A 15,819-nucleotide genomic window follows, 5' to 3' on the forward strand; every position below is an offset into this window, starting at 1 on the left:
CCTGCCAGAACCTGAATTGTTTGGGAGTTAGCTCACGTGTGTCTTGACAGCTTGGGGTTTCTGTATCTCAGAAGGCCTCAGATCTGGGTTGGTAATAACAAATTCTATGTGGAAGCAAATCTTTTTTTTTTTAACTGCTGTTTGAACTTCTAAGGCCAGCCTAAAGATCTGTATGGAAACAAACGAACAACAGTATCAATATACCATCAGTTTACATTTTTGTCTATATGCTCATCTGTTTAAAGGGGTCTACATAGTGGGGAGTGGTACATACACCTAAGAAGAATAGCATGAAGGAAAGCTAGAAGTAGGAGTAGCACAATCTTTAATGATAATATTTTTATTAAGATAATGATAGAGTATTATTCATTTCTTCCCTTGCCACTCTTCTCTCTATTTGAATTTCAGGAGCTGCCTGCAAACAGTGTGCTGCTGATTTACTTGTCTGCCACGGGCGTGTTCCCATCAGGTCGTTCGGATAGTGAAGGTACAATAAAGGAATGCTCCCTGTCATGAACAGGGCTTGAATTCTCTTTGTGTTCCAGGACAAGTGACCAAGAAAGATGTCACAAAGCTCCTTTTAAAAGACAAGTCGATTTTATTCTACTGTTTACTTAGATTGTCATTTCTTTGCACAAGCAGTAGATAATTCCTGTGTTTTAATTAGTGTGCATTAACCTGGGACCTTTTTAAAGGACATAGCCAGTTTTTGATGCATCTGAAGTATTAACAGCTTTACCAATTTTGAAGACTACATGGCTCAATTGATGCATCCGTGCAAACTTAATAAAATAGCTAACTGGCACTTTGTGATTCTTTCAAATCTCTGGTACTATGAGAACGTATGGTCAGGAGATGGGTGCTAAAAGGGCTGAAGTGTCTGCATGGACTGTTCTATTTGCATACTTGTTAATGTAACTATTTTGTGACTATTCAAGCCCTTCTCATGATTTTTTGCCTATTCCCCTCACCTCATCCTCCTGTTCTTTGCAATTCAGCAGAATATTTGGATGCAGCTGCAGTGTAAAATCTGGAAACTGGTTGGCTGAAGCAAACACAGTCAAAAGATCTACTTATATTTTTATAATTTAAGGAAAAAAATGTTTTTAATATCCTAAATATTGTACACACCTCATCTGATTGAGACTTGCATTCCTTTATAAGATGCATGCCTTGTCCATTCCCATGCATGATCTATATAGAGCTCTCAAAATGTTAAAGGTAAAAAATAAAAAAAAAATCCCTGTCAGCTTTTGATTGTGGCAGTGATTTTTTTTTAAATGCTTTTAACATTTTACTTTTTGCTATGACTTGTTAGTGGGTTCTGGCTGAACTGTTCTTTACAGCTTGTGTTATGTTCACTTCACTGCATGTATTATTTCAGCTTAATACCTTATCATTGAGCCATCAGGGCTCTGTTTTCTGAAGAGCTGCATAGTCAGACTTCAGCTTTTATGAAATAAACCTCATTACAACTGCGTTCTTTTAATAAGGTGATACAGTCTGCATGGACTGAAAAGTTCTACCTTGTTAAAAGAGAGAGCAAGTTGCACTGTCTGTCGCCTGTAAGCCATTAGTGTTTGACAGGTCACGTGTGAGACATTTCTAACAGTGCTAAATTAATGTATGTTCCGTTCCTAATTTTGTAGCCCCAAAGCTTCCTTTGAAATGGAAAAGTGTCCTATGTAGCCAATCCTGAAAAAGTTGTAGTTGGTGGCCAAATGTGAGTCAACCAACTCTGCAAATTTATAACAGTATTAGGAAACCCTAATACTGTCTTCAACTAAAGTTAGTGATGCTTCATACCCATATCAATGGCAGAAATATTTCTTGGTATCCCTAGCGCATTGATTTTTTTATGTAGGAATTGATATTTTTCGGCCATTCCTTTCATTTTTGCTCTCAATCAAACAGATAGGCAGGTAGCTCAGTTGTACAAACTTAACGGAATCTTTCTTTAGGTTACTTAGGAGTTCATGTCCAAGCTATGTGCATTTAAAAACTGTGAACTCTGTATTTGAAGTCTTAAAAAATCTTTGCTGCAGATTGGAAATCTGGCTAAAGTGTTTTGTCCCTTCTAGGAACACTGAAAGCATATTCATTCTCTGAACTTTTTCTTCTCCCCTTTGCAGTGTCCTTACTACAGATATTATATCAACTCTGAGAGGCTAAAGGGATTTTGATTGATTTAGCATTAGTTTTTGGTGAGATTCTGGTTATAGAATATACTAGCTTATACAGACATTTATCAAAGGTATTGATTTTTCTGTATGAAACATGTAGTGGGTTTTAATCTTTTGCTATCTAGTGTAATGAGGGCTTATATTTGGATCTTTTGTGTTATATTTGTGGATAAATAGTGAATGAATAAATTAGAAAATATGAAGTCGCATTTTTCTTCTATTTTGATGGATGACTGAACTACTAAATATGAGTTGCATGGAGTATGTAGCCAGTAAAGTCTCCACATTCCTCCATTTTCTCACTACAGCTGTAGTAGTTCAGACTCACTTTGTTTCCCGAGATTTTTGATTGCTTCCTTCTTCCCCTATATTCATTAAGTTTGTAATAGAGCTTAGTTACCTCTGTTAATTTCAAATTTCTTTTTGCCATCTGTAGGTCCATATGATTTTGGTGGTGTTCTAACAAATAGTAACCGGGACGTTATAAATGGAGATGCAATCCACAAGCGAAACCAATCTTATAAGGAGATGCATTGGTAAGTTTCATGAGTGTGACAACTGCAAACTCAGAATTTGTCTTTAATACAAGAAAATCTATCGGAGCCTCTTGAATTCAAACCATTCATTGCAGGACATCATAAATCTAGACTGGTTTGAACTTCAGCAACTGTGAATGACTGTGCGATTCTAAATGATGATTTAAGCATGGGAAGTATTACTGTGACTTAAGGTAAATTCTGTATTATTGGAAAGCTTCAAGTTAACGGATGATTAGTTTTCAAGAAGATAAACATCTCTGCATCTCTTGTTCAGAAAGAACTAACGACAAATGCAGTAATCTGTGTTACAAAGAATACCAAATTAGTTTTGCAGTTACTTTCTCAGGGTGAATCTGAAGACTGAGGCAGGAGGGATTTGCTGACTTTTTAATCTGGACATCAACAGCTATGTGTCTGAGAAACTTGTGCCCTGTCACAGCTTCATAGCAATTCTAGTGCTCTGTGAAACATCTTTCTCTTTTCAGCCTTCACCCTGGGGATCTCTACCCTTTCACAAGAAAGCCACTCTTTATCATTGTGGATTCTTCGAACAGTGTGGCCTATAAGGTAAGGCTCTTGAAGACAGCTATTTTCATGATAGGATACAGTGTCAACCCCTAGTTAGCTTACACTTTTAACGGGATATTTTTTTAAACACTTTGTATTCAGTCTTTCTTTTCTTTTGAGGTTGTGCATGCTAGTCAGGATCTGATCCTATGAATAGGAACAAGAAGGAGAAGCACATGAACAGCCGCTCATTGGAAAGTATTAAATCCTCCCGGAGGGAATAAAGGTTCAAGATTTCCAAGATCTCTGGTGGGAGGTTTATTTTTGTTATATACCAAAGACAAATCTTGGTGTGTGTGTGCATGGGGGAGGGCACTAACTAATCTGCTTTTTTTTTTCCAGTCATCCAGCAATCAGTTGCCTTTAACCACCTGAAACAAATCAAAGCATTGAGACCAATCTTTTAAAACATGGGGTGTCTGTGTCTGTAAAGTATCTCAACTAAGGAAATAACAAGACTCAAATTAGCATCCAGTGTTACTGTAGAGTGGTGTATGCTTGAACAATGAGTCTCCTTCTAGGGTGCTATCAACTTAAAGTAGAATTACTCCATACCAAATCATATCTGGGAATCTGCAATTTGGGTAATAAAGAAGCAGGCATTTGCAGTCTCAGTTGCCCATTGCATCTGGAGAGCATTACGGCACTTATTTCGCTCATGAATTAGATATTATGAATGTGCTATATCTGGGGAAAGTGCCACTTCCTTATGTCTTGCTTTTTATAGCTCCATTATTTGTAGTGAGAAAAGTGAACGTTCACAGCTGCGTTTCTGAGGAGGAATAGGGACGTCTAGTGGCCAGATGAACTTGTTCTTTGTTTAAACGATGCAGACTGTGGATACTGTTTTAAAGGCTTGTGTTGGCTAATGAGTTACTAAATTAGTGATCAGTATGATTCAGAATTGTTCTGTATTAAGCCGCGTAATTCTTACCTGACAGTCTTAAAAATGGTCTGGCTTCTCTGTAGAGTTTTGTTTGTAGTATTGTAATGCATTTCAGAGGGCTTTTTAACCTCTACTGCATTTAACTTCACCACACTAGCTTGCAGCACAAATCTGCTTTTTATTAAATCTCTTCTCCATTTAAAGGGAGAGAAGTGCAATTAGAGTGCTTTACTTGTCTTCCTGAGAAAAAAATTTGGTAGGGACTCATTTTTCTCTGCTCTTTCTTGACATTGATTCCTATATAGTTTTTTTGTTATCTTTTTAACTGAAGGTCAGTGACAGAATTCTCAATCTCAGTATTCCCTAGCGCTCGTAAATTCCTGTCTGTTGTTGGTTCTGCATGTGCTTACATGCTTGGTTTCATGTAGCCAGCATATATTAGCAGTGCTGTCCTGCAGATATCCCCTGGGTCTGTTACAGGGTGCTTTGTAGACTCGAACACTGGCACGAAGAGGTTCTGTGTAATTGTGAAAAGTTGAAGTCAGCATGCAGACTTTATTTCTACAGAGTGGCTCTGATCTTTTCTGATAGGACAGCAGCTATCCTGACATTTAAGTGTCACTGCTAGCAACACCAGCAGTAACAGCAACTGCTCACAGTTCCTCTTCTAAAACCCACTTCTGATCTCCTGTGCGCATTCTCATCCTCCCTACCTTTCTTGAAGATTTAAATACTGATGGCTGAAGGTACCTCCTTCCCACTTTGTCAGATAAGAAGCACTTACTTGAACAGCTTATTCCCCTATAGATTTCGCTGAAAGGGGAAGATAACTGCAAATCAAGCATATTTACTTTAAGCTTTTGTTGATTTATTTTAAACCTCGATTGAAATGTAGATGGCCGTGTTCTTGAAGGTTACCACTGTGTATGTGGATGAAATAATATTTTAAAACCAATATTTTCATGTAGCTGTGGTTGCGTGCAATTACAATCCAATGCAGAGTTGTAAAGAGTACTGCTCCAGCCAGTAAGAATGCAATGCCTTTGTCAGTGATGTGATGTAATTCTCAATTTAGTAAAGTTTATGTATGAAATGACCTCTTTTGGAGATTACAGGTAGTTTTGGTTTTTTTTTTTTTTCAAATAAATGTTTATGAGATGTGAAATGTGTTTTTAAAAGCTGTGCTTTTGTTGGGAAGCTTGAATACTGAAGTGAAAAAAGAGCCAATTTTCAACCAAAAATGTGGTTTACCCTTTTTGGAGTTGCCCATGCACTGAAGGGCAGGGTGTTTCCTAATCTAGAACTGCTGTCAGCATCCACTCTGCAGGGCTGTTTTTTCTGGCACACCGTGTGGTCCTCCCCTGAGTCCTGTCTGTAACCTGCTCCTTTTCCTTTGTTGCGTGCACGCACACAACTCTTCCCTGTGGAATTCAGGAGCTCGGGTGGTAGAGAGTGAATCCTGGTGTTCGCTTGGGCTGTGGTTGGCAGTTGTGTCTGGGCAAGAGCTGAGACAGGTACCTGGAATCTTGAGATTCTCGTTCTCCTGGATCCATAGTTTAGATGTAGCAGCTGGTAGAAGCAGCCATCTTCCAAAGAGTTCTATGATAGGCTAACCCAGGTAGTTTCTCCCCTTTGTAGGACTTAGTAGTTGTATTGACCTAACCACCTGGGGCATTTAGAATCCAAAACATTCACAGATGCTGTCAAGGAATAACGCCTTTCTTGAGATATGTGATTGACCCTTGGTTTTACTTTATAGCTTTAGGCAATGTTTAATAGCAATATTCATTTTACTGAGGGAACGTGTGAGAAATCTGCTTTGGCATCTAACTGCGTGATAGAAGATTGAATTCAACATGTGAATCTGTTCATGAATACTAAGCACATGTTACTTGAGAATGTGTGACCTGCCAGTGCCTATTCATTCAAACTGGCAATGTCTGTAGTGACTCCTTAATTTTTAAATGTTTATTTATCATTCACTATTACTAACGACTGAGCTGGCTGCAGATACTGTCTTCATGATAGTAGTCTTTGTTTCTTCATTAGAAACTGAACCTTAATGTCTAGCATTATAAGTCTGCTTCTGGATCTTGTTGAAATAAAGGGTTTTTAGGACTGGTAGCCACTCAGTCAGATATGGGTAGTTTACTTTCTTTGGATTGGATTATTATCTTTAGCAGACTTGGATGAAATTAGTTTTGTGAAACTAATTGAATTGAAATACATTGCCTAGAGAGGAACGTTACGAGTGAATTATGCAGAAACCAGAAGGAATTAAAAAAATTAGCGTTTTGATGATTCTGCATAAGCAAATACTTCTGGTGATTTACACCTGACATTCAGAACCTGCCAATTTTAAGAATATAATCCGCAGAAGTGTGTGTTGTGTGCAAGCTCTGGGTGCATAGGGAAGAATGTAGATGTAATCGTTTACCTTTTCTCTGGCTTTGCAAGCCTGCAGTTTTAAGAAAGATGTTGTTGACAAGAGAGATGACAGGTAATGTGGGGAAGTTCGTTATGGGTTTCTTTCATGGTAATCATTATTACCAATCCGTATACCTGTTAGTTACATAATAGGATTATTACCAGGTAAATGGTAGCGAAGCAAGACAAAGACTTATTTTAAGGTTTCTGGAGGAATTCATGTGCAACAGGATGCTTGTGCAATCCTTAAAATGCTGGTAGAAGGTCTGTTAAATGGGTATTTTACAATGTGTCTTTAATATAGCAGATGTTGAGGTTATGACCTATTTGTTTTAAAGTGAACAGATTTTAAAACTTTTCTCCGCTGGGCTCTTCTGTTTCATCAGGCATAATTCTCCTGCTAGAAAGAGAAGCATATAGAAAGCACTTTGATGGGATAATTCTGTTGGTATTGAGGAAAGACACTAGATCTATTTTGACCTTAATGCCATTGGCTTTCATTTCTATTGCTGGACATCCTTCCTGTTTGTTTATTTGTTTGCTTTGCCTACTACTGAAAGCCATATTTCCATGAATTTAGTGTCTGCTATGAGTGGCAGTGAAATGAGAGGATTAAGCAGCCTTAAAAATGTAATGGGTTATACCCCTTCTGTGCTGTGAGCTAGGGGTAAGTCAGTTTGTCAGTTTTACGGCTAATCTTAACTGTGTGACAGTAGTGTGTTCTTTGCCATGAATATTCTTTGTACCCTTAACCTGCTGAATATTCAAAAGCAAGCAGAGTGACAATCAATACTTCAAAATTCTTATCTGTTACAGAATTTCACAAACTTATTTGGACAACCGTTGGTGTGCTTGCTTTCTCCAACAGCATATCCAAAAGCATTACAAGGTATGTGTACTATGGCATTTCCTTGCCCAGTGCTGGGATTCTAATTTTTTTTTTAATTAATTATTGCTGCCATTATTAGCACTTGGGATAGTTCTGCTAGTACCCAAAGGTCAGCAGAATCCATTAAGGTATCAGCTTTTAAATGCCAAATCTAGAGCAAAATCTTCTCAGATCTGGTTCTGATTTGGAGGGTAACCTTGGGAAAACTTGGATTTGCTTTGCCTGAGAAGGTGGGTCCATGGCAGGAACAGGCAAAGAAACGTTGTTTTTTCCATCTTTGTGGTTATGATAAAATATAAACTATTCTTCCACAGGAAAGAAGGGGACAGGCTCTTTAGCAGGGTCTGGGGTGATAGAACAAGGGGAAATGGTTTCAAGATCAAAGAGGGTAGATTTAGGTTAGATATAAGGAAAATAATCTTTTACAGTGAGGGTGGTGAGGCACTGGAACAGGTTGCTCAGTAAAGTGGTGGATGCTCCGTCCCTGGAGACTTTAAAGGTGAGGCTGGATAAGGCCTGGGCAGCCTGATGTAGCTGTGGTGTCCCTGCTCATTGCAGGGGAGTTGGACTAAATGGCCTTCAGAGGTCCCTTCCAACTCTAAGCATTCTATAATTCTCTGATTCTATTCAAAATTTCCTTATTGGAATTTGCTGTATTAAGGTCACTTTTCATCACAAAGACAAGTATGAAGATCTAGCTTAAGCTATATAGAGAAGGGTTAGGCAAGTATCATGAGCAAATGTGCAAGTAGTAGAAACTTCTCATTAGTTTCAGAACTAGTCCTGCTATTTAGCTGAAACTTAAGTAGAAAGTAAGTGTTGTAATAATTAATCCAATTTAAACAGAGACTTTGAAAAATAGAACTGAATTCTTTATCAAAAGCGGTTGCTTGTGTGACGTTCACTGATCAGTCAGGAATGTCTTGCTGTAGTTGTGAGCGTGTGGTACAGTGTGCTCAGGGTCTGCTAAGAAGTCTCTGCGCTGTGCTCATGTACCTTCAACAGATAGGTGACAAAAGTATATGTAACTGACACAAACTCTGTTGTTAGAGAATTTAGTGGGTGAGCAACTTCATTCTGTGGCAAGGACAGCTTTTTTGTTTCATGCACCAAATGTATCTCTTTTGTCTATTGATTTTTAGATCAGTCTCAGCGGGGTAGCCTCTTCACGCTCTTTCTGAACAATCCTTTAATGGCATTCCTATTTGTCTCTGGATTATCAAGCATGCGCAGAGGACTGTGGGAGAAGTGTCAAGATTACCTTAGAAAAATCAATCGAGACATTGCACAGCTGCTGACCCACTCCCGCTCCATAGGTATGTGCCTGCAGACTTACAGCTGAGACTTAGTGTGCTACTTCAGGAGATGCTGTTTTTACTTGCTCAGCCTTTCCAAGGGACAGAATAGCGAATAAGGGGGAGGCACAAGTATTTGTGGCTTCCCTCAGGTCTTATGTTGAAAGCCTTTCTGAACTGATTCACTTTGTTGCCTTTTTTTTTTTTTTTATAGATCAATCCTTTCTTCAGTTTTTTGGAGATGAATTTCTGCGTTTGCTTCTAACAAGATTTATCTTCTGTTCAGCTACTATGAGGATGCACAAAATTTTCCGGGTATGCAAAGAGATTTGTCCCTTTGTGAGAACAACTGTTGAGTGCATATAGAACTGCAGGGTGGAAGAGTCTAACAACTAAACATATCGTTGTGCCTTCAGAAAGACAGCTGATACTTATGTGCTAATGCCTTTAGCTTGCATTGAATTTGTGTCTTTGTACCTCTTCCAAAGAGGTGAAGCTTTTGTCTTGCTTCATTCTTATTCCTCTACATAAGTAGCAGATATTCTGATTCACTCTAAACAGCTTTGTCTGGAAGAAAAAATTCCTTTTGATAATGCAAGATTATTATTTCTGTACAACTAAAAAGGCGTAGAATAAGAATATAAGAGAGAAGTGGGGAGGAGCAGAACTTCATTTCTGGAATGTATTCTAGCATGAATGGAGTTTGAAAGATGTTTGAAGTTTAAATGAATAAACGAAGCAGGAAGGTGGTATTTTCCCTCCCTGCTGGTTAATACTGTCCCAACAGTGAAATCCTGCTTCTGGATCTAAATCATTCTGTATTTCTGTCTGTTGGCATATAAACTGCCTACTCTATTTTTAAACATTACAGAAAAAAAAAAGAAAGTCAAAACACAGGAAGTGTATAGTATTCATCTCATCTAACTACAGATATCTAGTATCTTTACGAACCTAAGTTAGCTACTAGGCTTCCTGGATATCAGAGAAAAATAGGTCATCTGTGAATGGAGATAGATTAGTCCCCAGTGTCTTAGGATTTGTTTTAGGATGAGATGACTCTCCCAGTGGAGATGCTTAAATGTCTACAATTTCAAGAAATAATCTCCAGCCTATTAGGTAAGTATAGGTCAAGTATTTTTTTTTTAATCATTATTATTATTTTATCTTATTTGGCAGAGCTTTTGTGAACATATGATTAACCATCTTAGATGAACGGGCATTTATAGTGCCACTCTGAGTTAATGGGAAAAGAATACTGGAAGTGGCTTCATTTCTGATAGAATCTGTTCTCTCTCTGGCAGGCTAAACTGATTAGGTTATCTCTTATGTGAAATTGGCCTTTTGCAATCTTCTTCTGAAAAGCTGTAAAAATAAATGAATATCTGTTTCTCTTTGTTTTCACTGTCATCTAGCAGGAAACACGAAATTATCCAGAATCTTATCCTCAGCTGCCAAGAGATGAAACGGTGGAGAACCCTCACCTCCAAAAGCACATTTTGGAGCTGGCTTCCATACTGGATGTTAGAAATGTTTTCCTGGAAAACACTCTTGACGACTATTAAAAGAAACTGTCTTACTGCAAAGGGGTTTCCCAGGCCACAGATTTTGAATGGTGCAGTTTTCTAATGTGAAAATCATAAAAGGAAGTACTTGATTTTATTTTTAAACTTAGGACCATTATTTTAAAAAGTAATAATAAACAGCTGTTAGGTTAGCTGTTCCATTCTGTATGGGGGGGGGTCAATTTTATAAGAAGTTTTCATGTCTTTTAAATGTTGAACTAAAGAATTGCTAGAGGTTTATTTCTGGTCTTGTGGCTGTCAACCACATTTCCAACAGCTGATCCTAAGCATAGAAGTATTATTGGTTACCTTTAGCCCACATTTGTGGAAATCCTTTATTTTTATACAATTTTAAGTAATTGGAAAAAATCGATAGAAAAATGATATTTTATCCCCAAAGAGTCTGGATTTGAAATGATAAAGATGGAACCACACAGTGCAAACCAACAGTAGCAATAAGACAAAGTCCTTCATAACTAATATATTTTTTCAGTCTTAGGCAAGCAAGTAGACAAAACTGTGGAAGATTAAGTTGCATTTGGAGACAGTGAGTTTGAAATGAAGTTGTAAAGAAAGTTAATGCTCCCTACAGATTTGATATGGCAATGTCATATATAAACTTTGAACTGCTGGCCAAGGACACAATTTCCCCTCTGCTTGATGGGATATGTGGTTAGCAGGTTAGTGAATTAAAAACTAAGAAAGCTAGCACCCCTCTCTCACTGTAATAAGGATCATCTTGCTGTTTTTGTTGCTGCCATAATTTTCTTGGAGAGAGCGTTCTCCATTTTGAGCCACTAGTCAGATATTCTTAAATTTCCAGCAGGTGTTATCCTCCATTCTTTATGTGGATGAAATGTGTGGCTCCCACAGTGTTACCAGTCCCTGACTGAAGTTGAAAGAATGCCCCACAAAGTGCTGAGTACAAGCCCTTCCTATCCCCTGTTTATCAGACCAACCTGTGCTGGAGCTGTGCCCCAGGAGAGATGCTGGTGCTCCTCTCGTGGGATAAACAAAGTGGATGCTGCCAGTAGAACAAACAAAAAAGCGGAGAGGTTGTGGTTGTGGTTGGTAGCACCTTAGTCTAGGGATCTTAAGGAATACAAGAGCCTCTGCAAGGGTTCTTGCTGGAGAAGAGTGTTTGCCTGACTCATTTAGACTGTACTGCCTTCTTTGCAGAGCTAGAGGACCTCTTGCAACTCCTGACAGTAACGGTTTGAGCAGGGGGAAGGAAATGAAAATATTTAAATTAAACAAGTTTAAGTTCACTGTTCCATGTACCAGAAAGGAAGTGAAAGAACGAGTATGATCAGTGCTTTCATGCTGAACCTCAGCCATGTCTCTGTTTCTGTTAGGGAAAAAAAAATGCAAAATTTAGTGACTACCATAGTTATCACAGTAGACCTGTTTGCAGCGCTGTCATACAAGGTATGATCTACTCAGATGGAATAGTGGAGGGAAGCAGTTCAGCACCGATGAGCCTTCATTCAGCTGTGGATAGCACTGTATGGCACATCAAGAACTGCTGGCATGGGGGTGGGAAGTTGCTGTGAAGATTCTCTCTATCTGAGAGGTAGCTGATGCCACCCATTCTTTAATTTTCCAAGTGGAAAAAAAAAAGGTTTTGTTTTTTTTTTTTTAAAAGTAGTGTTTGTTCTAAGCAGTCTCAAAGCTGTCGTGTTGGGCCCCCCACCACTTGGTGCTGTTCTTCTTTGGACTATGGCAGGACTTTGTTACATGGGATGTGGAGTTTATTTTAAAGGGTGTGTGTTTGTGTGTGTGCATGTGTATTCTAGGCGTTTGTGTGTATATGTACAATACGCATACATCTACTGGCTGGTGTAAATTGTAAATATGTATATATGTATAAGTACTTGTATATGTATTAAAAATTATGAAACAGTTCAATGTCTATATACAAAATTTATATATACACACATACGCCATTCTGGGTGCATTCCCCAAAGTATTCCAGATCATTTGTGGTTGTCATAAAAGTTATGGCTCTTCTGCTGTTGTAATACTCTGTTTTCAGGGACTTGCAATTGGTCCTTGAAGTAATTCAGAAGTGATTTCAGATACAGGAGGCCTTGGTTAGCCAGGGGGAATGAGTATTCCTGTATGTGTTACAGTGATTAGATTCATAGATTCTGAACTGTGAAGCTGACGATCTGCCTTTCCTTCTGGTAGGAGGTCTCCAGTTATTAAAATGTGGGATTGTATGTGGAAGCTAAAGATAGTAGAAAGCCTTTAATGCAGCAGCAAGTGAGAGAGAGGGATTTTCTGTTACCCTGCCTGCTGTTCCTCCTTTGGCAGTGTTCAGCTTGCATGAGAGGAGGAACTGGGTTTCCCAAGCTCACTGCCTTCCAGTCAAATGCTTTTGTTTTGCTTTAGCTTTTGCTTTGATGAAGCTGTTCTCATTTTGGTTCCATGTATCTGGACAACAGTATGCTAATTCTAAGGATAGGAGTGATGGTTCCATTAGCGTGAGCTGGTGAACCTCTGTGGGAAGTTGTTTGTGAACTGAATGGGAAAGCCTTGGCAGACACAGTCTTCATTTTAGCTGGGCTGAAGCAAGGAGTCTTCGCTTGTGATCTTAGAGGTTTCTAATCCACTGTGCAGCCCTAAGAAAAGGTCTTTAAAAAACAAACAAAAAAGCTGCAGATGCTAGAATATAGGAGGAGAATGTGAGGCTTTGAAAATTAGTTTAGAAGTTGAATTTCTTAGGAGCGTTGACTGTCCAAGTCAAAAATTCCTCCTGGAGGTCCCTTATTCTCTTCTTACCTACTGACCTTTGGTTCAGGTTTGCTGATGACAGGGGTTTTCAAAGATAAAGATTTCACTCCGGTTGTGTTAGTAGGATTGCAAAAGTGTACCTTGCAAAGAAAAAGGCTGATACCTTCTGTCTGCTCTAGCTATAGATAGGATAAGTATCTGGTCTTGGATTTTGAGCCAGCCCCCTCCTTTCTGAACCAAAGCAACTGCTTTCAAGTTGAAAACTGAGATTTTCTCTCCAAGTAAAAGTTTGTCTTGTTTGAACTTACTGAGTCATTCTAAAGTTGTGGTACTGTGTGCTGTGTGCTATGGTCATAGGTACCTTCTCTGTGTATGCTTGTATGTACTGAAGAAAACTTTGGTTTATGTATTTAGCAGTCCTCACTGGAAGCAAGGGGAAGACTGAACCATTTTAAAATGAGAAGAGAACAGATCCTTTTCTTCTCAGGCCTAATGCCTTCCCTCTTGTATTGCTAACCTTTTGCTCACATTAATGGAAAAGACTTGCCATCACCAGGCAAGGGTCAATTCTGTATGTTACGTACTAAGAGAGGAAAATGTGAACTCTACTAGATGTCTGTGTATTGGACTGCTTCTGCCTAGCTCCCTATTTCCTCTGCATGTAATATGTTTGAAATAATCCTACTTTCAGAGGAGGCACCTCTATTCCTACCCCTCTGTCCTGAACATCTAGCCACGGTTAGTGTTGCTGCCTTCTCTTTTTTTCACCTTTTTGACTTGTCAAAATAACAGTGAGAAGTGAAGAGAGGGTAATGAATCTTTTACAGCTGTGTTTTTAACTACTCCTGGGATGTGATGTCTCATTTTCTTCACGCACAACTAAATGGAACATTAGCTCTGCGAGCTTTGCAAACTGGAGTTGCTCCCTGGAGTGTTTTCTTGAGAAGTTTCAGGACTGTTTCTTTGGGTAGTTTATCAAAACAGTATCCATCAGGTTATGACTTACTAAAATTCTCAAGACTATTCCATAGGGAGATGTGCAGAGATGTCTTTTAAGGATCGGAGGAAATAGATGGAGACAGGGAATTTGGCTTCAGATAGTCTTCAAAAGGTACAATGTGAGTAGTTCTGGTCAGGCAACTCCACTAAGGACGAAAGTATCTATTACTCCATTGCTCATCCACAGGCATGCTGTTGTGAAGTGCCTCCCCCTGCTCTGCCTTCATCCTTACACTGTAACTCCATGCTATGCCTGAAGTCTGCTTTTTCCTAAAAGCTAAAAAGCTTGGAATCTGTCTGAACAACTTGTTTTTTGTTGTTTTCTTTTTTTGTTTGTTTTGTTTTGTCTTGAAGCTTCTTTTGTAACAGGTTCATCTATGTTAGATTCTTCAGTAGGTGTTCGTATTACAGGTCACTAATGATGGCAGTAGCAGAGCTCTCGGTTAGACCTGCGCTTTCCAGACCAAGCGGCTGCTTAGGTGTCAGCAGCTGATCTGTGATGGCTGCTGCTGTTCTGTGGCTGAGGGAGCTCCGCAGACTGAAAGCTCTTCACGTCCCTTGGTGACTTTGCCTAGCAGCACTGTCAGCCTGTGTGCGGGGTGTTGGTGCAGAGGGCAGAAGTCTGCAAGGTAGAGAGGTTACATATTGCTGAGATGGCTCTCTGACATTTTCTAGTATCTTTGACTTCTAGAGCAATTCTGTTTCAGTGACAAAATTACACGTGCTTTGAAGATTCAGATGTCTGCAAATAGAGCAGGAGGAATACATCCGACAATTTTTTTTTTAATTCTTATTTTGGTGGGTTGTTTTTTTTTTTTTTTCTTTTTCTTTTTTTTACTCCAGACCAAGACGAAAGAGATTTAGTTTAAGATTTCTGAATCGGATCTTTTGGAATATCGAAGAGTGTCTCTGCATTGCTGTTGGTACACTGATACACGCAGAGATGTTTTGCTCTTGAAGCTCCTGCTTTCACACTGAGAGCAGACTGCAGCTGCTTCTCCCTGGCCCAAAGAAGCCCTCAAGCAGTTTGGATTTTGCTAGATGTAGCAGCAGCTGTTTGCTCGAGGATAAAGGCCCGTTCTCACTATCGGCCCTGCTGACGCTGCTGGTCTCCTGTGGCACGTGTTGGTTATCGCTTCCCCCGTGAGGGGTTTGTTAGGATGGGTTGTGCCCGCGAGGCCCCGGAGCAGGCGCTGCTCTGCCCCGCGCCGTGCAGCCACGCAGCGAGCAGGGCCAGGCCTGCACCGTGGCGGGAGTCCTTCCCTCAGAGAAATCAGACCGTTTGGTACCAAAAGTAATTTTATAGTGAATTAGTTTGAAGTTATTTCACAGCCATGTGCCTGTATATCGTATTTTGGTAAAAACAGATATTTTACTGAAAATATATAGATATATATGAATAAAAGTTTTGGAGCAAATAGCCTTTTTTGTGAAGGATCTGTAAATTGCCAAAGCAATGTAATTCCAGAGAGTTCTCTGCCTTTGTTGTTGGTGTCTGTGGGAGGAAAGAAGTGTGTTTGTATTACTGCTGGAATTGCCCGGGAAAAGTGAAAGCCGAGATGGAAGTGAGAATCGGTATTACTCCATTCCGCGATGAGCACCTTCTTTACCCTGATTTGTACTGGCAATGACAATAAACGCACGTCGCACGGCCTGCTCGCTGCTGCCATCACCCGGTGTGCCGCCTCTTGCACTGCGCGCGGGGGCGCGGCCGGGGGCGGGGCGGGGCTGGGCTG

General features: G+C 39.6%; 1 protein-coding gene across 1 annotated transcript in view; it reads left to right on the forward strand.

The window, feature by feature from the left end:
* SCAI (suppressor of cancer cell invasion) overlaps nt 1-15,755 on the forward strand; it is a gene marked incomplete at its 5' end in the record, with an annotated part of 36,882 nt that extends 21,127 nt beyond the window's left edge. The window contains 7 exon segments of the mRNA XM_021413981.1: nt 409-487; nt 2,620-2,719; nt 3,208-3,289; nt 7,419-7,491; nt 8,634-8,807; nt 9,001-9,101; nt 10,199-15,755. Of these exon segments, the coding sequence (XP_021269656.1) occupies nt 409-487; nt 2,620-2,719; nt 3,208-3,289; nt 7,419-7,491; nt 8,634-8,807; nt 9,001-9,101; nt 10,199-10,348 (759 nt within the window).

This window comes from Numida meleagris, chromosome 16, assembly GCF_002078875.1.
Source record: "Numida meleagris isolate 19003 breed g44 Domestic line chromosome 16, NumMel1.0, whole genome shotgun sequence".
NCBI classification, from domain to species: domain Eukaryota; kingdom Metazoa; phylum Chordata; class Aves; order Galliformes; family Numididae; genus Numida; species Numida meleagris.